We start from the raw sequence: 25,414 nt of genomic DNA, 5'->3' as shown, positions 1-25,414 counted from the left end.
TTATTTGCCGTTTTTCCACTTCCACGGAGGTGCTGCATCCATATCCCCAGTGAATGTAACTGTTAGCTGTAGTTAAATTGCTTTTTAACTTTTATATGCAGTGAATTTGTAACTGTGTTTCTTTTAATCATTGTAAGCCACAGCCTAAATACCCTCAAGGCACCAGATCCCATCTGATCTTGAAAGCTAAACAGCTCTTGTTAGCATTTGGATGGAAGACCAGGTGTGGCAGGCTCTATTTCAGAGGAAGGAGCTGACAAAACCACTTCTGAGGATCCCTTGCCTAAAAAAATCCTATGTAATTCATGGGTTCACTATAAGCCGACAGATGACTTGAAGGCACACATAGTTTACAAAAGACCTGCTCCTAGAGGAGAAGGAAAACTGCTAGTACTGGTTTATTGGTGTAGATGACAGGTAGACAAACTGCAACCTATGGCCTGCCACAATCTCCAGGGCCCTTTTCATGGCTCCCAGGGGCCCCTTGGGATGGAAAACAATTATCTTCCAAAAGATTTTTGCTTAGAGATGCTCCCAGATGCACTCTAGGGAGCGTGAGGGGCATTTTCACCATATTTATAGACTCCCCTGGCCCAGACCAATTTTTGTGAACTTGAAGGCTTTCATGGCCAGCATCCATAGGTTTTTTTTGTGGATTTTTCAGGCTATGTGACCATGTTCTAGAAGAGTTAATTCCTGACCTTTCGCCAGCATCTGTGGCTGGCATCTTCAGAAGATGCCAGCCACAGATGCTGGCAAAACGTCAGGAATAAACTCTTCTAGATCATGGCCACATAGCCTGAAAAATCCACAAAACACCAATAATTTTTGTGAAATTTTTCCCAAAAAAAAAAAGCCCCTCTTTTGCTCCAAAATACCCCTAAAGATCTTCTAGCACAGTGATGCACAAACTGTGGAATTCCAGGTGTTTTGGACTTCAGCTCCTTGAATCCCAGGCCATGGGCTAAGATGGCTGAGGCTTCTGAGTGCTGAAGTCCAAAACATCTAGAGAACCTGAGTTTGAGAACCACCACTATAGCCCAGGAGGCCCCCAAAATGTGATAAAAATGCCAACCATGGGTATTTAGGGGATAGATAGATAGATAGATAGATAGATAGATAGATAGATAGATAGGCAGGCAGGCAGGAGCAGGTCTAGTGGAGGATTGCAGACCTCCAAGGTATGTGACCACCTTTGACAGCCCATCCCGGTATAAGTCAATATAAATCCCTAAAATTTTTTTTACTGTCTTTGGGAGCATTGCTATTGGGATTGTAATGCTGAGTGCCTGCATTTCACACAGTTTACCACAACGCCACTGACATTAAACCATGACTACCTCAGTCTGATTACAAGCCAACAGATCTCTTCCACATGAATGCAAATCATAGTATGCATATGCATATTCGCATAGACCAGGGGTGAGGAATTCATGATGCATAGGCCTAAAATGACTGAATTAGGAGCATCTGGGATTTCATGGGCAAAAACTGAGACCTCTGGTCATGTTGCAAGGGGTGATCTTCTAGTGATACTACAGGAGTGGGAGAAGTGACATTGTTGAACACGATACATTAAATGCCAACCACAGCTACTAATCAGAGTATACTCATTCAGGTGTTTGTTTGTTTGTTTTTTAAAAAAGCACAACACTTATTAAATGAGAATTTGTCCAGCTGGAGTTTTCCATGTTCTGCAAGGAACAAAAGGTGGGGGGGGGGGACAAACTTTTCCCATTTTCTTTTTAACCTTTGCAAGCTCTGCTGTCAACATATTTCAGACTCTGCTTTTAAGAGATACATAAATAACTCTCCCAGTTTGGCAGGAACAGTCCCAGTTAACCCTCACTCATCCCATTTTTTCAGCTTCTTTCAAAATATCCTATTTTCTCTCTCCTCCTGCCACTTTCCCCTGTTGTCCTCTGAATATTTTGGTTGGTACAAACTGAGTTGAAAACACAGAGTTGCATTTCAGGGTGCATCTACACAGTACAAATAATGCAGGTTAGCACTGTTTTAAATGCCGTGGCACCATCCTACAGAATGCTGGGATTTGCAGTTTGGTGAGTCCGTTTTGTCAGGACTAAAGACCTTGTAAAACTACAAATCCCAGGATTCCGCAAGATGCAGCTACAGCACTTCAAGTGGTGCCATACAGTGTTATTTCTACAGTGTAGATGCACCCTCTTTGCATGTGTATGTGATTTCAAGTAAGCTGTCAATTTATGATGACCCTATGGATTTCATGGGGTTTTCTTAGGCAAGGAATACTCAGAGGTGGTTTTGCCAGTTCCTTACTCTGAAATTACTGGCTGGTGATTAATTTACAGAAATTAATCTGCAACTGAGGCAGCACAGGATTTGCATGGATACAACCCAGTTTAATCCCTTGATATGTTCAGATAGGAATGAGAAATAATCTTGTATTAGAAAACCCAGAGAGCCACAGGCATTTATAGTAGACCTTGCTGAACTAGAAGGACCAATGATTTAATTTCAGTATAAGGTGGCTTCTACTGAGTGTTGCTAAGAAAGCTGTGCAGGCATATCTCAGATAACAACACCTCAACAAGGAAGCTCTTTTTTTTTTTACAAAATCTTTCAGTTCCTTCTCATTCCCTCTTTTCCTCTTTGTCCTCTGTCTAGCTGGAAGTTTCTCTTGCAGTGTCAGCATTTGGAAAATGGTGAAGGAGGGTGAGAGAACCACAGTCTGTTAGAGATGGTTTGCAGCAGCATGTTTGCAATAGGCGATACAATAAAGCTTGAAATGGGAAAGAACTGTATTTTACTTCAGCTGATGCTAGTGTAGGCATGTGGGCCTGCCTACAACAGGCAAGGTAAATAGCAGAGGCCTCTAGAATTCCTTATTGCGTATGTTTGAACAGCAAAACACCTGAAAAGGAGACAACAGCTACACCTCCCTCACCAGTTATCCCCAGCAAGTTTTAAAAGACATAGGTCTATAAATTTAGCCACCAAAATAGAAATTATTAGAAGGGTGGATGCTCATGAAAGGAAGTGTCATCCCTGGATGCATTTTGAGCAGCCTCTAGAAAATGTTCTGAATGTTTTGTTTGCTTATTCAAGGCTTATCTGAAGTGTTTGTTTCATTTCACATGGATATATTGTTATTTTGATTTTAAAAATTGATAAACATGTTGAGCTGCTGTTCTTTTTTTGTGTGTTGTAAGAAACTGTCTCTATTCTTTCCATCTTATTTCTGCATCTGGTACCACTTTTTCTATTAAAAAAGTAATGCCCAGGAGTACAGCTGCTTCACTGACTGAGATATATGTGTACATACTCATGTACAAGTCTATTCATTTAGCAGAACAAAGTATAGGTGGTACCAGTGGTATCATTAGGGGGATGTGGAGGGGAGTCAGACCTTACCAGGTGATACTCTAAGCATGGTGACACCACTGCCTTGGTGGCACAGTGCTTAAAGGCTGAGTTTGAAACTGCAGGGACTGATGTGCTCACATGCACACACCTCCTTTCAAAGATAATCATCCCCACAATACTCTCCAGAACATCCTCTAGGAGGCATGGGTACACTTTTGTCATGTTTTATTGGGGGAAGCATTTGATCAGTTGGGCGCATGGTCTCCTGCTCGGTGAGGCGGTGGAGGAGGACAGTGGAGAGGCGACTTTACAGAAGCAACCAAGACCAGCTCCCAGTGAGTGTAACTTTGGCGGGGATGCGATTCAGATCCGTCGTTCACACTTGTTGAACACGCTTCTGAATTGCTTCTTTTCAAAAGGACCACCAAAAAACTAGTGTTTGGAAATAACGTTTTTTTTGGATTTGTCTCACTTCCAAGCAGTTCCAAATGATCTCAGTTGCATCTGAAACCGTTTCCAATGGGGACGAGGTATATATACAGTGATCAGCAATTCACTTTAAATCATAATGGGAATGGGCCCTAAGCCTGGTCACTGAGTCACAGGGCATTTCAGGAGACTCTGACGATGCAGCCCAGAATGCTACTACAGTAATGTGAGATTCCTCATGTGCAACCAGACACCTTTGGTTCTCACCAAAGCTCTTTTGTAATTAGAGGACAGACAGTTTGTTTTCTGGATGGCTCACACTGGCAGGTGGAAAGTATTGGCATGAGCTGCAATTTGGTTCTAGAAAAATGACATAGAAATGTTTATGGTCTGTCTGATGTAGAAGGCCTTCCTAATCCTCCCAGGGCAAGAGTGAGAGCTTTCTGTAGTTTGTCAATAATATGACTAGAATGCATTCTGCATCTGGGCAGGAATATTTTTAGGTCCATGACGTGAATGGCTGCATGTTGTCCAGGGTCACTTTTGTCAGTCCTAGCCACACTGCAGAAATAAAGCAGTTTGACACTGCTTTTATTTCCATGGCTCAGTGCTGTGGAATTCTGGGATTTGTCGTTTGATGGGGCACCAGAGCTCACTGACAGGGAAGGCTAAATATCTCACAAAACTACCAGTTCCAGAATTCCATAGCATTGAATCGTGGCTGCTAAAGTGGTGTTAAACTGCAGTATGGGAGCAGCCAAGAGCCTGATCCAAATTGGTGCTTTGCGCCGGCCTGGACACAAAGTAGGGTTGCCCAGGGGCGGAGCGACCACACTATGTAGCGGCGGCCAATGGTGCACTCATGATGTCACTGTGGGTTCTTTTTGCTCTGCAGTGGCGGCACGCTGTTTGGGGGCTATGCCATCCCTGAGGAGCAAAAATGGGTGCTGGCAGACTGCTGTTTCTTGACGGTCTGTCCCGCACCATAGTCTACCAAAATTCATGTTATAATTGGGGATGAGGAGATAATCTCACAAAACCAGTAAGATTTTGGTTGTGTAAGACTGCACTGGTGTTGAACCCTGGTTTCCAGAGTCATAGTCCAACACTCAAACCTCTGTGCCATGTTTCCCATCTTCTGCAATTTATGCACAAAATCTCTGGGTAAAATTGTCATCATTGCTTTTTGTGTAGCTCAATTTTCATACACAGCAAGCACAAAAGACGAGGCACTGAAGGACACAACTGCATAATAGCCCATGCAATAAGGCAACCAAGAGCACTATGTCAGATTTTGTGCCTTGACAGAAGTATGTAAAAATCTTTTAAAATGCACAAATAGGTCTCTGATATTGACAACAACAACAACAACAAAAACCCGGCCCTCACCATATCACAGAAAAGAGATATGTAATTTTTATAATTTGGTTCCATAGTCTACTGGGCATTACTGACTGGTGTTTTGGACCATCAGTAATTCAGATCTGATGTAAGAATCTGAGAATCAGTGAGGTCAGATAATGTGGCATATTCCAAGCAGTGTCACTTTTTGTAATTGTGTTACAGGTCAAATCTCCTTTATCCAGAATTTTGAAATCTGAAATATTCCAAAAACCAAAACTTTTTTCATGGGTGGATGAGATAGTGACACCTTTGCTTTCTAATGGTTCACATACCCAAAGTTTGTTTCATGCACAAAATTATTTAAAATATTATGTATAAAATTACCTTCAGGTTAAGTCGATATGGTATATAGGAAATATTAATGAATTTTGTGTTTAGACTTGGGTCCCATCTCCAAGATATTTTATTATGTACATATATGCAAATACAGGTATTCCAAAATCCAAAAGAATCTGAAATCCAAAATGCTTCTGGCCACAAGAATTTTAGATAAGGGAGACCCAGCCTGTATTGTGAACCTCTCTGTTATGATTTCATTTTGCTGTTTGGTCAGTCCTTTTAGAATAACTCCCAAAGCAAAAATCATCACTAGAGCCTCAGTTGTTTTCTTTTCCCAGATGCACTCAGTATGTCATAATCTTTTTCCATTCTTTGGTTTCAGTTCTTCTACTGCTGCTGCTGCTACTGCTGCTACTACTACCACTTATTATTATTATTATCATTATTATTTTAGAGTTTACATCTCTTGCTATAAAACTGTTGGCCAGAATCCTCTATCATGGTCTACATTACATAACTTGATGTCTACTTAGATATGTAGCAGAAGTGCTAAGAAGTGTAATGGGACACCAACAAGAGTGACCAAATGCCCATTGGACATTATCCCACTGCCAGTCTCCTGATGCACAATGGGAATGATTCAGATTGGTCCAAATGTGCATCAGACATTTTGCTGAATCCCCTGCATAGTAAAGTAAAACCTGGCCTTTACTGGATGCAGATTTTATGGAACTGCCCAGTTCTAATTTCCACAGATGTAAGTCAGTTTATGAAGACATCCCAGCAGGATTTCATCCATTATTTTTAAAAGTTTACTTATAACTTGAACCATTTGCCAATGAGCACCCCAACCCCCTATAAACAGTTAATTAACAATAACAGTTAATGGCAAAATTTAACAATTGTATTCAATTCATTAACAAATAATAATAACAATAATAATAATCAGACAATTTGCTTAATCTTTGTTATATTGTTGCATTTTCTCCAGGAAGAGGAATCCTGATTTTCTTCCTCCCTCTTAGAAGATCAGTTTCCAGAATGTAATTTGGTTCATTGAGGGGGGCCTGAGCTGAACTCATGTCTGGGGAGGGGGCAGGGGGAGAGAAGGGAAATGTTGATCTTGTTGCTTTAAGAGTGTTTTCTTTCATTTTTCCTCTTGCTGCTCTCTTTTATTTCATAGTTGGTTGGAGGGGGATGTTACTATTCGAGGTGCCATAGGGTTCTGCTCTTTTTGCTACACCAGGCTAATCCCAATAGAAAATCTTAGGGTTTAGCTGCAATTGATTAAGTGTCTGGCTGATGTTTTGTTCTTTTGTCTTCTTGTTTTCTGCTAGAGAGGGGTGATTTACCAAAGGTCCTGCTAGCTTCCTTTCCCTCCTGTATATAAATAGCACATTTAACACTTGACAGCATCATGTTTAACTATGCAGTCTCCCAAGCACTTGTTTTGCAGTGTCATTTGGTAAAAGGCAAATGATGTGGCTTTTTGCCTCCTTCTCCAATGAGGGCCAGTGGCAGTTTTTGACTTTGCATTAACCCTTGCAAGGTTCAGTGAGCACACCCTCTTCTTTTTTCTCCTCCTGTGACAGCATCCAATATCTAATTTTGAGCAAAGTTATTCCTGGCCACTGCCTGGTGATCAACACAGGAGCCTCCGGCGATGCAGCTGAGCGGACAGATCGAGCAGCAGTCTTGTGGTGTGCCTGGCTGTGTTGCAAACTTTTGCTAACTCAGCTGGCTGGGAAACAGAGAGGGGAAGTGCGTTTGGAAAGGATAAAGGGCTTCTGGGTTAAATGCCTAGGCTTGGCGTGGGTGATAAAGTCAAAAAGGCAAAGGCGGCTTTGAAAAACCATCCCATCCATGTCTGCTTTCTGGCCCACAGATTGCCGGCCATGTCACCCTTTCTTCGGATCGGCCTGTCCAACTTTGACAGCGGCCCCTACCTGCCTTCCCAAGGAGATGTCATTGATCCATACTGCGCTGTGATGGTCAAAGAGACTGTGGAAGCTGGTAAGCATACATAATTGTATTTGGACAAGACTGGGGATTGACAGTCCTCTTCTATCAGATATACCCAAATGTGTGCATCCAAAGTGCAGGAGAGTAATTACCTTCGCAAGAATGAATACTTTCCCTCTGCAGCTGCATTAGGTAAATTCAGAGGGTTCTTCTTGAAAGAATACTGATACCCATGTGGGCAGTCAACTGTGGAAACTCTGGGATATGTCCTGTTTCAGTGCTGTCTATATAACAACCCAAGACAGAAATTTGTAGCACAGTGGCAGAGGGACAAAAGTCCCTGGAGAGAACATGATATACAGTGGCCCCTTGGTATCCACTGGGGTTTGGTTCCAGGATTCCACCATAGATACTAAAATCTGTGAATGCTCAAGTCCCAACAAATACCATGGCATAGTAAAATGGCAGCTTTTATATAAAATGGCAAAATCAAGGCTTACTTTTTGGAATTTGTATCTTTTTAAAATATTTTCAAGCCATGAATGGTTGAAACCATGGATAAAAAATCTGTGGATATGGAGGGCTAACTATACTGGTGTTCTTATTGACAAGCAGTCTTACAGCTTCTCGATTGATCAGACAAATTTTCTAATGGCAATTAAGTAAATGAAAAAGGAATGAGCCAAGCACCATAAGATAAATGGCAAAAATGAATTAAAAGTAAGGGGGACAGGAAATGGAATAATAAAGACTGGGTGCCTATTTCTATTGTGTGTGTGTGTACATGCCTTCAAGTTGCCTATCAACTTTTTATATGTTTATTTCAAGGATTTTGGTGACCCCATGGATTTCATAGGGTTTTCTTAGGTAAGAAGTACTCAGAGGTGGTTTTGCCAGCTCCTTCCTCTGAAATATAACCTACAGCACCTGGTATTCATTGGTGTACCATCAAAGTACTAACCAAGGCTTACCCTGCTTAGCTTCCAAGATCAGACAGGATCTGGTGTCTAGGGTATTTATTACTGGTATGTAAATTGATCAGTTAGTTTGTTTATCATTTATACTTATGTTTGGTATTTTGTGGGTGAGAGAGCCAGTGAGGTGTAGTGGTTTCAGTGTCGGACTAGGGCTCCGGGAAATCAAGCTTCAAATCCTTGCTTAGCCACAGAAGCCTACTTGATTTCCTTAGGCAAGTCACTCTCTCTCAGCCCCAGAGGAAGGCAAAGGCAAACCCCATCTGAAAAGGTCTTGCCAAGAAAGCCTCAGGAAAAGCCTTAGGGTTGTTACAAGTTGAAAATAAGTTGAAGCACACAACAATTTAGTAAGTATAAGTTGGTTATAGCCAGGCCTAAATATGGTATGTTCTACCAGAGATGGGCATATCTGTAGGATCAACATTTTTATTATCAGTTTGCTGAAATCCATCATTTAGGGACTTGTTCAAAACACAAATACATAACATAAAAGAATTATGAGCCCAGAAATTTGAATAACAGTGAATGAATGTCACTGTCCTCTCACACCAAAAGCCAGTCCTAATCATAGAATTGAAGAATCCTAGAGCAATTAGTCCCATAGGCCATTGAATCCAACCCTCTTGCTCAACGTAAGATCTTCAGCTAAAGTATCCCCAGCAAGTAGATGTTCAGCCTCTTTTTGAAGAGAAACATGCCCCACCATCTCTCTAGGTATTTGGTCCCATTGTCAGACACCTCATACTGTCAAGAAGTTCCTTCTAGTGTTCAATCGAAATCTATCCTCCAGTAACATCAAGCCATTAGATTTGGTCCTGTATGTTCTTTATTTCAGCAGTATATTTTAGGGAAAGAGCCCCTGTGGTGCAGTGGTTTGAGTGTTGGACTAGGATTCTGGGAGACCAGGGTTTCAATCCCCATTTGGCCATGGGAGCCCACTGGGTGACCTTGATCAAATCACATTCTCTCAGCCCCAGAAGAAGGCAATAGCAAACTCCTCTTAACCAGTCTTGCCAAGAAACTTCTATGATAGGTTCACATTAGGATCTCCTTAAGTCAAAAACAACTTTAGGGCATACAACAACAATTCTTTAGGGCAGCAGGGATGTTTTTATTATTGTTGCTATGATTAAACAGCTGCAATTCTAGTGGATTTATTCCAAGTCACCCTGAGCTGTGCCAATAGATCCTGACATATCACCTGCTCATTCCAGCATTACAAAGAGCTACCGTTCATTTCTCATGCAGCTTGATTTCTAAACCAAGCACAGCCTGGCCTCTAACAAAAGACAGATTAAAGACAGTTAGAAAAGCTGTTTTGTTCTTTTCTGTCTGGTCATCTTTCAGCTCAAAGTCACTCTTTTTTCCCCACCTACAGGGGACACATGCCCTATATCTTAAGAGTTTGTAAAAAATTACATTTGTGGACTATGGCCCTATACACACTGGCACTTTGTGCCGGCCTGTTGGCAGAGTTAGGGTGCAGCATCCGCACACTGGATGCCCTAACTCCACCCCCAGGGCGCCATTTTGGCATGCATTGGTCCACACCATGCATGCCATCATGACATCCCTCCGTGACTGCATCCACATGATGCAGGCCTGAAGGGGCATCATAAAACTGCTCCATTGCAGCTATGGAACCCTTGGAGGGCGCAAAAAGGAGTTGCTTTTTGCGGCTCCTTTTTGTGTTCTCCAGGGGCTGGATTGGGACTGCAGCATGAGGTTGCTTCAGCCCCGATCCGCCCAGTAAAGCCCCCAAAACACCTAGAATTCACCAGCTACTGGCTATTCTGGCTGCTAAATTCTGAGGTATTAAAAAAGTTCTGCTATAATCTTATCTCTCAAAAGTTAAAAAAAAGAGTTTGAAGAGAATGATGACTGTTATAATGTCTGTACGATTTTATGAATGGATAATTAAGACTCATAGGATCTACAAAAGACCATTTCCTGACAGCAGTGGTTCTGTGACTCTATGTTTTTAAAGTTCAAAATGACCAGAAGGGACTTAAGCAATTTCTCTCTACCCACTCAGCCTCCCACCTCTTAGTTTCCCCATGCAGATTTTCTCATCTTAAGATAGGAAGAGGAAACTAATGGATTTTAAAGTTCAGGCTAGTGCCCCTTGTTTTTAGCACAGGACTATCTCATGGAGACAGTTTTAAGTCCAGGGAAAATAACGTGGATCTTTTCCATTCACCCCAACAAATAGAAGATACAAAGAAGTTGCCCCTCGGCTTTTAAAAGTGATCAAAACAGCCCTTTTCACTGAAGGAGTGGTGCTAGAGAAGTGAAAACATGAGAGGTTTCCCTTTTTTAAAAAAAAAATGCTGTTGTGTTAAAAACGTGAAGAAACCCAGGAATGCTGGCAAGCTGAAAATAAGCCTCTGTGTATTAAGAAAACCACAGAATTGTGCAGAGAAAGGTCAGAGAACTTCATATACTTCTTCCCTCCTCCCGCCAGCAGAGACACACAGTTCATAATGTCTTGCTAGGCAAAGAGCCAGCAACCTCTAAGTGTCTTTAGAGAATCATGTTCGTTTTACACAGAGACTGAAGGTGTCCAAAGAAATACCTTTGGAAGATTCTAGTCCTTAGCTCTATATAGGCATTCAGCCTACGGACATACATTTGAAATGTGGGGAGAGTTTGTGGGTATGTAACCTCTATGGATTATTGGCTTAGCCTTAAAGAAGGAGTTTGTTGTTGTTGTTGCTGATGATGATGATGATGATGATTATAATGTTGTGAAGTCGAAGGCTTTTACGCTGGCATCCATAGTTTTCTGTGAGTTTTTTTGACTATGTGGCTGTGTTCTAGAAGTGTTTATTCCTGATGTTTCACAGGCATCTGTGGCTGGCATCTTTCTCTGAAGATCTTCTCTGAAGATGCCAGCCACAGATGCTAGAGTTGTTGATGTTGTTGTGTGCCTTCAAATCATTTTTGACTTATGGTGACCCCAAGGTGAACCTATGGTGGGGTTTTCTGAGGCTGAGAGGGAGTGACTGGCCCAAGGTCATCCAGTGGGTTTGAGCAGGGAATCGAATCCCACCATCCTATATTTCACAGATGAAAAATGGGACATGTCTGGCCAGGCAACATCAAAGTGTGGTTAAGATGGCAAAGTTATTAAAATGAGGAAGAACTCACAAGTGAAGAGAGAGTGCAGCAGTTTGTTTTTATCTGAGCATCCGCTGCTTAAGGAGGGATGTTGCTGTGGCCTCTGAATGGCTATTTAGGGTTTTGTGCAGCTACAGGGCAAGCAAGAAAGGGACGTGATGCCCTTTCTTGCTTGCCCAACAGCCCTAGCAGGCCCACCAGATGTGCCACCCTGCTGGGGTGTCACCCAGTGCAGCCGGCACCAAATGCACACCCCTAATGATGCCACCAGCTAGGATGTAGGCTTCCCCATGCATATGTAAATGCAAAGCCATTAATAATCTTATCAAAGTTTGTAACCTGAAACTGCCTGCCTTGTTTATTTTGAGTCAGTTTCAGTACTCAGTGGAAATAGCATCAGACTGGGGCATGTTTTTCCTGCTACTCTGCTAAAGAAAGCTAATTCCTAATAGTTTTAGCTTTGATATTTTTTTAATAATTAAATATTTTGTTTCCCAAAACGTTAATTTCCAACAAAAGTCACTCATCGTCATCGTAGCCTTCAGTTTGTACTTGTACACCAGGAGGGCAACCTGTAACCATAGATTATTGAGCTCTACTTCCATCAGCTTTAGCCAGCTTGGGCATTGCAGACTGTCCTTGGGGATCTTAAGTTCCCCATTCTTTCCGTACACCATGCAAAACCATGCTCCTCCAGTGGTGTCATGCAATCAAGGCTCATAGCAATGAAGTGCCAGGACATTTTCATTAGCAAAGACAATGAAATCATTTGCTAATCCCTGACAACTCCTGGGCTCCCCCTTCCCTTCCAGCGGCAAGCCTCACGGTAGGTGAGGGTGGGGTTGGACTTTAAGATGAAATATTTTAGTATAATTTGGTCTGCATCTACCTTGTAGACATAATGCAGCTTGGTGCCACTTTAACTGCCATGGCTCCATCCTACAGGCTTGGATTTGTAGTTTTGTGAAGCACCGATATTCTTTGCGGGGGGAGGGTAAAGGCCTTGTAAAATGACAAATTCCAAGTTCCATAGGATGGCGCTGGTGCACCTAAAGTGGTGTCAAGCTGCCTTATTTCTACAGTGTAGATGCACCCTTGGTCTTTAGTAAGCAATCAAAACCCATGAGGTTTACAAAGGACCTGCCCTTGATGGAGATGGAAACGAATTTATTGATATGAATCAACAATACTTTCAGCTATCTATACTTTTTGGACTTTCTTTTTGTGGGTATGATGTAGTGGTAAATGTCAGCGTTTATCACTAGATCACCATACTTTTTATAAAACAGTTTCAGTTCTCTTCGGAGGGTTCTGGTCTGTAGTCAAGATCATCAGAGAGAGCAAAGCAACTCATGCATTCTCAATTTTATATGCTTTTACGGGCTATTCTGCAGTGCACCACTACATTTCATCCTTACCTGTGTGTTTGGGAGGACAGGCTGATCTTACGCTGTTGTGCAAATAGTACTAATGTTTTATTAAAGCTGCTGCTCACCTTACATCTCTGTGTAGAGTAGGAGCCGGCGGGCATGCGGTGCTACCACTGCTCCTTCACAGGAAAGGTTTCTCATTGCTAATGATGTCTGTCGAGTATAAAAACCATTTACTCTTTCAAGACTGCCTGTGTCCAAACAGGTCACCTGAACTGTGCTCTTTTGAGCACTGTCACGTTTTTGACACTTGCACACTGTAACCATCCGGTGTGTGTTTGAACTCTGCTGGTTGCCCCTTTACTGCCAGGGACCAAATGTTGTTTTTCTCTAAACTAACCTCAGTTACCTGTGCTTTGGTAACAAACCTAGATCACCACAATGAGCTCAGCATGGGGCTGCCTTTGAAGACAGGCCAGAAGCTCCAATTAATTTCGAACGCTGCTGGTAGATTGGTCACAGTGATGTGAAGTGGAATGGCGTTGCACCACATCTGTTTGGAGCAAATTCTCAGTTGCCTATTTGCATCTGGCTTCAGTTGAAAATGCTGGTGCTTACCTGTTATTTATTTATTTATTATATTTATTTGCATCCTGCTCTTTTCCCAAACCTGAGATCCAGAGTGGCTCACAATATGGAAAGAACAGTACAATTAAAAGCATACCAAGTTTGTCCAAGTTTACCCGGTAGGTTTCTGTGGCTCCATGGGGAATTGAACCCTGATCTCCCAGAGGACTAGTCACAACAAACCTGTTACAAGATTTTCTTAGCAAGATTTGTTCAGAGGGGTTTGCCATTGCCCTCTGAGGCTCAGAGAGTGTGATTTGCCCAAGGTTACCCAGTGGGTTTCTGTTTCAAACCACTACACAAGGCTGGCTCTTGTTGGCCATATAGCAAAGTACAGTAACATCCCAAATCCACAAAATAGTGATACTCAGCCACTGGTGTTAAGACTGCATCCATACTGCAGAAATTATCCAGTTTGGTGCTGCTTTAACTGCGAGGGCTGAATGCTATGGAATCCTGGGATTTGTAGGTTGGTGAGATATTTAGCCAGAGAGCTCTGGTGCCACAATAAACTACAATCCCCAGGATTCCCTAGCAGTGAACCAGGGCAGTTAAAGGAGTCTCAGCCTGGACTATTTCTGCAGGGTGTTTTGGACCTCTGACTTCAGCCACGGCGATGGTAGCCTTGTTAACCTTTTTACCCTCCTTAGGGATGTAGCCAAGGGGGGGGGATTCTTGGGGTCCGGACCCCCCTTCCGTTAGATAAAATGAATGGTGTGTGCTGCTGCGCCACCGCACCCAAGCCCCATTATAATGGTGGCACTTAGTCTGGACCCCCCCCCCCTTCCCAAAATCCTGGCTACGTCCCTGCTCTCCTCCCTTTCAGCCTCCTGTCCTCCATTTCGAGCAGGGCTGAGAAGGACAGATTTAATATTTATATGAGTGGAGGGTTTTATGTTTTATTTTTTGCTTTGAACTTTTATTTGGTCAGGTCCTCCATTTTTTCCTTGCTTGTCTCCCCCCCCCCCCCCCCCCGTGACATCCAGTGCAGGAATGCCACAGAGTTCGGGCACTTGGTCTCAAAAAAGTTTGCCGTCACTGGTCTAGGAGCAGCCACAGAGAAGGTCCTCTCTTATGTTCCCACCAGCCATGCTTGTGATGGTGGTGGGACTGAGAGAAAGTCCTCTCTTGAGGATCTCAGAGCCCGGGCCAGTTCATACTTTTAAGTCCTCTTTCATTTAGGATGCAGCTAGATAGAAGGTCTGACTGGTTGAAACTCTGTCACAGTGGTGGCACTAGGGCTGATGTCACCCCAATGCAGTAACTCAGGCTATTATCCCCCAGGCTGCCTGGCACACCCCAGCTGCCCACCTCCAACAGCCAAACCACCTCACATATGTAATGCTGCTATTGGGGACAATGGGGCTTGATATCCAGCATTTTTTCAGATCCATGAGGAGGTCCAGAATGGACCCCTGAGGATACGAAGGCTATACAGTGGACCCTTCTTATACAGTGGGGTTTGGTTCCAAGATCCCCTGTGTATAACAAAATCTGTGGATGCTCGAGTCCCATTAAATATAATGACATAGCAAAATGGTGTCCCTTATAAAAAATGGAAAATCAAGGTTTGATATTTGAAATTTATACTTTTTTTGAACATTTTTGAAACGTGGATGCTTGAATCTGTGTATAAGAAATCTGTGTATACGAAGTGCTGACTTTATATAAATCCCAATAAGCAAACTGATTTTGCTATTTTATATAAGGGACACCATTTTACTATGCTAATGTATTTGATGGTCCTTGAACATCCACAGGGGATCCAGGAACCAAACCCCAGTGGATACGAAGGCCCCATTGTACATCTTCAGCCATACTATCTGGGGGTTGGGGGAGGCAGCAAAATATTACTTCATAGTACAGTCTGTGGGTGAAAGTTTCTGGAAGTCATAATCCCTACATATCTACATCTCAGGATGCATTTGCACTGTAGAATTAATACAGTTTGATACCGCTTTAATTGCCATAGCTATGGAATTTTGGGATTTGTAGTTTTATGAGATATTGAGCCTTCTTGGGCAGAGAGCTCTGGTGCAACAACAAACTACAAATCCCAGGATTCCATAGGATGGAGCTATAAAAGTTAAAACAGTGACAGCATTAATTCTTCAGTGTAGCAGCAGCCCTGGGCTCTTCTCTGGAACCCCTGCCACCTGAAGACATACAAATAATGGTAGTTAGGTAGAGAGTCTTTACAATGCTTGACCCCTTCTATGCAAAGTCTCCCCGGGGAATTTTGTTTGCTGCCTACTTTAATAATGCATCAGAAAAGAACTTTTTATTCCTGTGTAGATACAACCCTCCAGGCTGCCTTACAGCATGTTTTAAAACAGCTGCAAAATTATTCACGAACATTTAACCGAACACACATGAGCCAGATAACTAGAATTCCTCAGTGCAACAGGACAGTGGTACAAACAGGTCACTTTAGATTCTGTAACATCCATTACTTATTTTATATTTGTTTCCTACACTGTAGAGACTGAAACACTGAAAACGGTTCACACCTAGAACTTTTATATTTGCTGGGTTCACATTCCATTGGAAACTTTGCTGACCCCTTTTTTTTTAATGCCTAAACTGTATTTCTAAATTTCTTCTGCCTTTCAAGTTGCTAAATTTGGGGACTGGTGGATAATTTCATCAGGGAACAGAATTATTTTGAGGAAAAATTGCATCATCCCCCAGTTAGCTGCACCCAGGGTTTGTTATACTGCAAAGTTCAATACACACTGCTAATACCCTTGAAATCAAGACAGAACTTCTTCTCATCCTAGAGAATGGCCAAGTTTACATCCAGAAGAAGCCCACCATGTATCCACCTTGGAACAGCACTTTTGATGCCCACATCCATAAGGGCCGGGTCATGCACATCGTTGTGAAGGATAAGAGTGCAGAGATGGTCTCGGAAACAACCGTAGAGCTCAATGTCATTGCAGAAAAATGCAAGAAGAATAATGGGAAAACAGAAATTTGGGTAAGTGCAAGAGCTTCAGATTACTTCCTTGTAATGGTGCCAGTTTTTGATTTTGAAAGTCCCCCGTGGCTTAAAACCCAGGTACATTAGGGACCACTTTCTCTCATAGTAATGTGTCCAAATGATATTTGCTGAGACCAGTGCCACTAGAAAGAACTCACCTAGCACCTGAAAAGGGGCTTGGTAGCAATTATGGCTACATCTGCACTACAAAAATAATGCAATGCTTTAACTACCATGGCTCAATGCTATGCTATGGGATTCTGGGTTTTGAAGTTTTGTGAGCTATTCGACTGTCTCCAATGGAGAGCTGTGGTGCCATAACAAATTACAAATCCCAGCATCCCATTGCATTTAGCTATGGCATTTAAGGTGCTTAGCCTGCCTAGAGGACTGGGTTCAGTCCCTTGGAGAATTCCTTTAAAAGTCAGGCTGAAGCCCCATATTCCCCCAATATTTCACAGATGGAAACCAGGACCCATGTGGCCAAGCAACATCAGTGTGTGGTCAAGATGGCCAGGTTATTAATGAGGAAGAAAATATAAGCCAGGAAAGGCTGCTGCAGTTTGCTTTTGTCTGAGTCTACAGAGAAGAGCAAGAGTCTGCCCCTTCTCACCTCTCCACTTTTGGATTAATTGAGTATCAGCTACTTTTGCATTTTGATTTGCACTCAGTTTGCAGCGGTTGAAGTAAACTGAGGACCAAGAGGGAAAGTGGGATCAGGAGAGGGAAACTGGGCATTCTAAAATCGGCTGAAAAAGTGGGATGAGACACAAACCTGGCCAATTCATGACAGTTGGAGGATATGAAACTCACAGTGAATTCTTGGTCTCTATGATAATGGAACCCACCAGCCTCCAACATGAGAAAAAAATAAAGAGCTGTAAAAGATACAGAAGAGGGCAATTCAAATAACTGGTGTCACAACTCGCTGGTAAGGAAAGGTTACATTTTGGGAGCCAGCATGATGTCGTGGTTTGAGCATTTGACTATGACTCTAGCAACCAGGGTTCGATTTCCACTCCTCCATGAAACCCACTAGCTGACCTTGGGCAAGCCACATACTCTCAGCCTCCGGGAAGGCAATGGCAAACCTCCTCTGAACAACTCTAGTCAAGAAAATCCCATGATAGTGTCACTGTGAGTCAGAAATGACTTGAAGGCACACCACACACAGACAGCTAAGAAAAAGATCAAATAAACAAGTAAAAGTTTGGGAAAGTCCCAGCTAGAAGCACATGATAGAAATGCCTAAAATTATGGATGATATGGGCAAAATACTGAGAGAGAAGTTTTCCCTTCTGTGTCTCCTAATATAAGAATCTAGGGGTCAAGCAATGAATCTGAATGTTGATGAAAGGAAGACAGATAGAAGGAAGGACTTTGTCACAGACTAGGTACAGTTAAACTATGCTATCAAGGATGGAAGGGTGGAATGGTCTGCTTGGTCTCCTTTTAAAAAATGATTAGATACATGAGGGGCTTAATATGACACAATGGTCTCCCACACTTCCTTGAGACTACAGTCTCCATGTTTGTGGCTTTGACTTTTGAAGATTTGATTATCCACTGATTTGATTAATATGTTCTCTCTAGGAATCTCTAAGCCCTCCAGCATCTTTCTGTGGTCACCCTCTGACAAAAGCCATGCTAGAGATTCCTAGAAAGAATACTTCTCTGGGCATTTGTATGTCCTCCAGCACATTTCTGTGGTCAACTGCCTCCAGATGTTGACCATAGAGTTGCCCTGGAGGACATAGAGATTCCTAGAGAGGTGTTGTCTCAGGTTTTAAAAAAGCATTTTTTAATTTGCGATTTTTCCACATTCACAGGTGTCTTGTGCCCCTAACCCTAGTGAATGTGGAAGGCCCACTGTGAGGGCAAAAACTGAGCCTAGGGCGCCTAGAGGCCCCCAGAGGCTTCATGGATGCTGTACTTCCCCATTCCTACTCTAAAGTAAAATAAGAATAGACTAACATTTGACCTTTGGCCATTTTAATGTTGTGTAGTTTAAGGATGCTGTATTTTAACACTGGATGTGACTTTTTTCTTCTGTGTTCTTTTAACTGAAATCTAATTGTCCTGTACGTATTACCTTCTTAAATGTTTTGTGGTATCTCTAATTGTTATAGCTTTGTACAGTAACACCCCAAATGCACAAAACAGTGATATCTTTAATGGAGCCAACCAAAATGCACAAAATACATGATGCAGGCTTTTGAAGCTCCATTGGCCTCTTCATCAGGCAAAGGTGTTAAAAAATCATCCAGGAGAAAGAAAAGTAAAAAGTTGTAAAAGTTTATTCGGTCATTGACCAGCAAAGAGAAAGAAAAGTATAATGATGTTAGCCACAGGCCTGCCCTTTGTCAGGATGGTGTTATTAAGATGTTATGGAGGGAGATCCATCCAGGCAGGCTACTCCTCCTTTTGGCCATGTGGATTCTAGGAAATAAATAGTTGTAAAGTCCAGGGATTTAATTTGTATTGCAAATTAGTTTAATTTCTATTGTAAATGGATTAGGAATAACTCTAATGGAGGGTGTGACCTAAATGTTTTAATTAGCATTTTAATATAAAGTTGGCCCTCTGTTTTCATTCCAGACCCCCTCCACCCGTGAAAATGGAGGTTCATAGGCTTGAATGGTGTGTGTGTGTGCCAATGTGTGTGCTTTGCGATAAAAGCCATCCATATTCATCGCAATGGAGAATATATTCCATTTATAACAGCTGTTCCTGCAAGGCTGAAACACAGAGTTTCTTTAGTCTGAAGATGGCTGCTGTAATAACCTTGGCTTCAACAAAAAACCCCAATGGGAGGAGAGAATCATCAGCAGTGATAAAAGTGATTAGTGCTTAAATTCATGGATGGACCACTGGGGACTTTTCTCGCCCAAAATTGAATCAAAAATCTAATGACAGAACTCACTGAACCATGAGGCAATTGCAATGGAGGCTTTTGAAGTATGCTGGCATAAAATCTTGTTCCAGGTGTAGCAATATATTCTGAAGATCATTAGTGACATACTCTTGTAACAATTTCCAGTGGGGTAACCATTTAGTCAGGGGGTTGGCAGCCTTAAAAACTATCAGATTTTTTTCAGCTTATAGAGATCAGATGCAACCAAGGAAGTGGATTTTGATGCATGTGTGCAATTACACTGTGATTGCACACCAAGAATGCTTATGTACACTGAGCCCTTGGTATCTGCTGGGTTTGCTTCCAAGATCCTAGTGGATACCAAAATTCGTGGCTGCTCAAGGCCCATTAAATACAATGGTGTAGTAAAATAGCGTCTCTTAAATAAAGTGGCAAAATCAAGGTTTGCTTTTTGGAATTTATATATTTTTAAAGTATTTTCAAGCCGTGAATGCTTGACCCCATGGATAAAAATTCCATGGATACAAAGGACTTAACGTATTAGGGATGTGAAGGATACTGTGAGGATCATATTGACATACTCACAGGGGTATATCTAAAGGGGAGCAAGATGAGGCCATTGATGCCCAATAAGATTCCTTTGCTAAATTTTTAGTATTGCAATAATTTAAAACTTCTGGTCAGCATTTTGAAATACAGATTAGGCACCAAAAGCAAATTTGCCCTCCATCTTCAGTGGAAAGCAGTTTCTCAGTGCTTGGGAAAGGATACTACCCATTAAGATCCTTCACGCTTCAAGATTTTGTTTAGAGGAAATTGCTTGAACAAAAATACACATGGATTTGTTGTGGAGAAATTTTGTATTTTACAGAAAACATCCTGATTTCTGTAAAAAAATACTATGGTTTTGTGCAGGAAAACTACACAGGGTTTTTCTGTGTTTGCATATGTTTTCATGCACAGAAAAACCACATGTATGTTTCCTTCATGTATTTTCCAGGCAGAAAACACATACGTTTTGTGCAAGATACATATTTTCACCCATAAATATTTTCTGCACAGGACATATAGCCTTGGAAAAATTAATTTCCCCCATGAAATCCCAGGATACAAATTGTGCTTTTAAAATTGCATAGATACCCTCACAGAGCAAGGAGAAAAGTGTATAACTTATTTGTTTTAGGTATATAGGAACAAAACAAGTGAAGATTTACATAGATAGGTTCTCCTAAGGGTCATCATAAGTTGGAAACAACTTGAAGGCATATCACAACAAGAATGGTAGTAATAGTAACTTAAACTTCTAAGCATTTAACTGAGAGTAAATGTCTAACCGAATTGAACTGTCAATAATGAAGTCCCTGGACCACTAGCCAGTGGTGGCCCTCGGCTGATGCCCACCTGTCCAGTCTTCCAATATCATCTATACCAGGTGTGGGCAACTGCATGGGACCAGGGGCTAATTCTCTTCAACCCAAACCACCCAGGCTGGAGAACAAAATCCCTTCCCAGTAGCCTCAGGAAAAAGCAAACTACTGCATCCTCTTTTACCTTGTTGTTTTTCCTCATTAATAACTTTTGCCGTTTTGACTGCACACGTCCCAGTTTTCATCTGTGAAATGTTATGCAAAAATGCTATGCAGTTCTGTCAGTGCCTTTAATACTGGGGTGGGAATCATCAGCCCTCCAGATGTCACTCAGTAGCATCTCCCAGCATTCTTCACCATGACTAGGACTGCTGGAAGTTGTGATCTAACAATATCTAGAGTGCTGCACAGCTCCTTTTCCTGCTCTGAGATTATACTTTACACATCTAATGAGGTGGAGGGTATTCCACAAAAAATTATACAGGTCGAGTCTCCCATATCCAGAATTCCAAAACCTGAAATACTACAAAAATTGTCCACATGACTGTTTGAGATAGTGACACCTTTGCTTTCTGATATTCTACTGTACACAAATCAAAATTTGTTTCAAATACAAAATTATTTTAAAATGTTATGTATAAATTTACCTTCAGGCTATGTGTACAAGGTGTATGGAACATAGATGAATTTCAGATTTAGACTTGGGTCCCATCACCAAGGTATCTCATTATGTATATGCAAATATTCCAAAATCCAAAACATCCTAAAATCCAAAATACTTCTGTTCCCAAGCATTTCAGATAAGGAAGACTCAACCTGTACTATAACAATTCTTGGTGGCAAAGGTGCCCCATGAGTCCTTGTTTTGTTGCAACAGACTAACACAGCAATCTCCTCTAGAAACTCTGACAATAATTTTTGTAGCTACAGGGCTGTTTGCTGGACTGTTTCCTGACATTTGCTATCACCACACTGATTCCATACATTTCAGAATAAAACCTCATAGATCCCAGATGATATCCTACATGTGGACACCTGCATTTTAAGTGCCTTTTGGCCATGCTGTCTAAGACAGCATGATAGGTATGGGATTAGTTCTGGCAATGAAAACACAATGCTGTTAACATTCTTCTCTCCACAATTTTCTTTGAACTGTACATCTCAACCAGATTTTTGTGGGATCTTTCCATTAAACTCTTTAATAAAATGGTCAGTATCTCATTGCATTATAATTTCTTTCTGCCCTTCCTTTCTTCCTCTTCTTTTTTTTCAGCTAGAACTTAAGCCCCAAGGTAGAATGCTACTGAATGCAAAATACTTCCTGGAATCTACAGGCAAGTGAAAATATTCCAGTTTTATTTCAGTTGTTTTTAGCATCTCTTTCTCAGTTGTTCCAGCCAATGGAATCCCATGCCATTTTCCAGCAAACTGTGAGGCCAAGAAGCTGAAGTGGCAAATGTTGAATGTGGCATATGGATTATATACATTAAAATAAGCTCAAAAATACATTTCCTTGAATATAACTCCTTTAAAATACAATTGCCTGCCTTCTGAATATGGAGTGATGGATAGCTGTCTTTCCAATCTTGGAGTATAAGTCATGTGCCTTCAAGTTGTCTGTCAGCTTACAGTGACCCCATGGATTTTATAGGGTTTTCTTAGGCAATTAATATTCCAATGTGGTTTTTGCCAGTTCCTTCCTCTGAAATAGAGCCTACAGAACCTGGTATTAATTGGTGGTCTCCCATCCAAGTACCAACCAAGGCTGACTCTGTTTAACTTCCAAGATCAGACAGGATCTTGTGCCTGTAGAGTATTTGGAGAGCTTTAAAGCACACAGACACCAGCTTGTTACCATCACTTATATCTCAAGTTTCAGGAATATAATTTAAAATAGTACATGTACACCTACACATGGATTCAGACTGTCCTTCATGAATATTTGAATCACTTTCACTGAAATGCACTAGAGCTGTGGGTGACACAGGATGGCCTTGCAGATTCCATCTCAGCATGACTTTCACACATACTGCTCATTACTTAATCTATGGCCTGTTACAGACTGCCAAAATAAAGCTGCTTCGGGTCTCTTTGGAGGTATGCTATTTAAATGATGCATGGGTCCTAAGAGTCCAGAGGTTATGCCAAAGCCACACTCCATTCCTAAGCACTGGAGTGCAGCTTTGGTGCAGCTTCCGGATTCAGTGGATTTACTGTACATACCTGAGCCAGGATTTGAACCCTGGTCTCAATGGTCAAGCCACTACACTGTTTCTTACCCTTCCTACTAATAGACTAAATTTCTCTGAAACTGAATTTGACCCTCAAGCTAAAAGAGGTTCTCCGTTCCCTGCCTAGAAGAAAGGAGTGTCTTCATCAGTAATAACAGGCTGCTGCTGAGAATCAAAATCACAACTAGCAGGATTTCGTTGTCTTCATCATTTTTGTTTTGAAGCTACCACTTCAGAGCTAGAATTCATGCTTAATGGCCCCTGCGCTTAGAAATCTAGCACACCAAGGACAAAAGGCAGTAAGACTATTTCTCACTTACCTTTTTGTTTTTTCTACAGAGAGGAAGTGTTTTGTGGTGGAAACAGCATTGGCATATATGATTTTTTTCCCCTCCTGTTTTGCAGGCCATAGTAGTGCAGTCCAAAAATAGCTAGACCATCAGACAATTCTACTGACATTTTGGGAAGTTGACAACTTTTCAGGCTGATTTAAATACAGGCTATTTCAGATAATAGCCTGACGATGAAATCTCTTTCAGTGACTTGACTTCTCTTTTTCTGCTCTCCACCAGATGATCCAGAGTTTGTAGACTGTGAAAAGGAAGGGTTTTTCTCTCTACACCAGCGCAGGGGAGCCATCAAGCAAGCCAAGATTCATGATGTCAAGTGTCATGAGTTCACAGCTACATTCTTCCCGCAGCCCACATTCTGTTCTGTTTGCCATGAATTTGTCTGGTATGATACACTTTACTTTTTTAATGCCATGACCTGACGTCTGTTTCTGCCCATGAAAAGAGAGGGAGTTTGAAAGGGTTACATTTTTGGAATATAACCCCCCAGGATCCTGTAATAGCCATGGTGGCTGGGATATTCTGGGAACCATGGTCCAAAAAGTAACTTTTTCAAGCTGTGGGATGAGACAAGCTGCAACTTCTTTGCCGCCATGACCTTCAAATTTGAAAGGCTGCCACAGTCCTATTTCTCAGTGTAAATTCACATCTCAGTCCAAACCCTGACCCATTTGTGTTTCAAACAATAAAAGCCCAAATATCACATACTGGTTACCAAAAAGAAGAGGATGTTAATACACCCCATATATCCCTACCACTAAACTGGATGTTTCTGTCAAAGCAAGGGGGTAAGGGAAGAAAAACAGATAAGGGGCAAGATTCCAACATTTTTGCAGAAAAAACAAATTTTTCAGCACAAATGATTTTTTAAAATGCCTATAATCTTGCTCAGCAAGGAGAAAACTTTTTAGATGTTTTGTTCTTGTGTACAACAAAAAAATAAGCAAAGATTTACACCCCTACTTTCAAACCATGACTTTAATAAATAGATGTTGAATTTTTGGACAGAAGTGTGTTTTACCCAAAATATGCTGTTTTCTGCATTAAAATATTGGCTTTCAGTGCAATGTTTTTGCAGAAATGTATTCCCCCTCCCCCCAAAGAAAAACTACTGGAAAATGGAAGATCTGCTGGTTACCAATCAGTTTCATAACAGGTAACAGGCTTCCTTTCTATAAAGGATGAGAAAAATTACAAATCCCTACTTGAAATAACCAGCTAGTAAACAAAAGAGTTACCCATTTTTGGTCAAGAGGATGCAAGGAAGTGAAATTTCCTAAGTAATGTAACAAGTACAAACAACGTTTCTTAGTCTGGTGTAACAAGTGATATTTTCTAGTATTCAAATTCACCTTCCTGGCAATTTTAGGCACTCTTTGAGCTAATTTGAGCAGAATCTTTCATTTTTATGCTGTCTACTAATCAGTGCTAAACAGGAATAACAGGAAAGTAGAGAAGAAAGGAGTAAAAAATCTGCACTGTAATAATTTATAGGGTATGACTTTTGTGTTACATAAGAAATCACTTTAAAAAGCAATTTTGCATCTTGGAGGATATGTTTAAATTTCTCTAAAATGTGGAATGGATTTGTCACTGGACTTGTAAGTAAAGTGGGCCCTTGGTATCTGCTGGAGTTTGGTTCCAGGATCTCCTGCAGATACAAAATTTTGTGGATGCTTAAGTCCCATTATATTTGGTGGCATAGTAAAATTGTTTCCCTTATATAAAATGACAATATCAAGGTTTGCTTTTAGGATTTTTTTTTTTTTTAATATTTTCGATCTGTGGACTGTTGAATCCATGGATGCAGAATCCATGGATATGGAGAGCTAGCTGTACTTTTGCTGTTGTAGCAAAAAATGGCACTCCCCAGCCATAAGGAGGAGGAATCAATTGCCTTGTTTGGAACCCAGACGTTTGCAGAAAAATCTGGCAGGGAGAAATTATGGGGAAAAACCTAGAGAGAGAAAGACAAAATAACTCAGTGAGCGCTATGTATCCAATGCTCAAAGAATGCAATTTGATTGTCATGTTTTCTCTTCTTCCGGTTTTCAAATGTAGGTATTTTGTAGAGCTATGTCTTTCCTTTCTCTCTTCT

The 25,414-nt window shown here is 41.4% G+C and overlaps 1 protein-coding gene across 3 annotated transcripts in view; it reads left to right on the top strand.

Annotated features, from left to right (window-relative positions):
* Nucleotides 1-25,414, top strand: part of LOC149311634 (protein kinase C theta type-like) — a 58,259-nt gene that overhangs the window by 9,432 nt on the left and 23,413 nt on the right. For 2 of the 3 annotated variants that reach the window (XM_089527511.1, XM_089527509.1), the window contains exons 1-4: nt 6,963-7,470; nt 16,291-16,490; nt 22,009-22,069; nt 23,539-23,701. In XM_089527511.1, coding sequence (XP_089383637.1) covers nt 7,254-7,470; nt 16,291-16,490; nt 22,009-22,069; nt 23,539-23,701 — 641 coding nt within the window. In that variant the 5' untranslated portion in view covers nt 6,963-7,253. Of the gene's footprint in view, nt 1-6,962; nt 7,471-16,290; nt 16,491-22,008; nt 22,070-23,538; nt 23,702-25,414 lie in introns of those variants that run through there. The other variant, XM_089527510.1, reaches the window with a different exon arrangement.

The sequence above is a fragment of the Sceloporus occidentalis genome, unplaced genomic scaffold (assembly GCF_023333645.1).
Source record: "Sceloporus occidentalis isolate IW3139 unplaced genomic scaffold, rSceOcc1.0.p SCAF_5, whole genome shotgun sequence".
Taxonomy (NCBI): Eukaryota; Metazoa; Chordata; class Lepidosauria; order Squamata; family Phrynosomatidae; genus Sceloporus; species Sceloporus occidentalis.
This window is presented reverse-complemented; position numbering and strand designations above follow the sequence as displayed.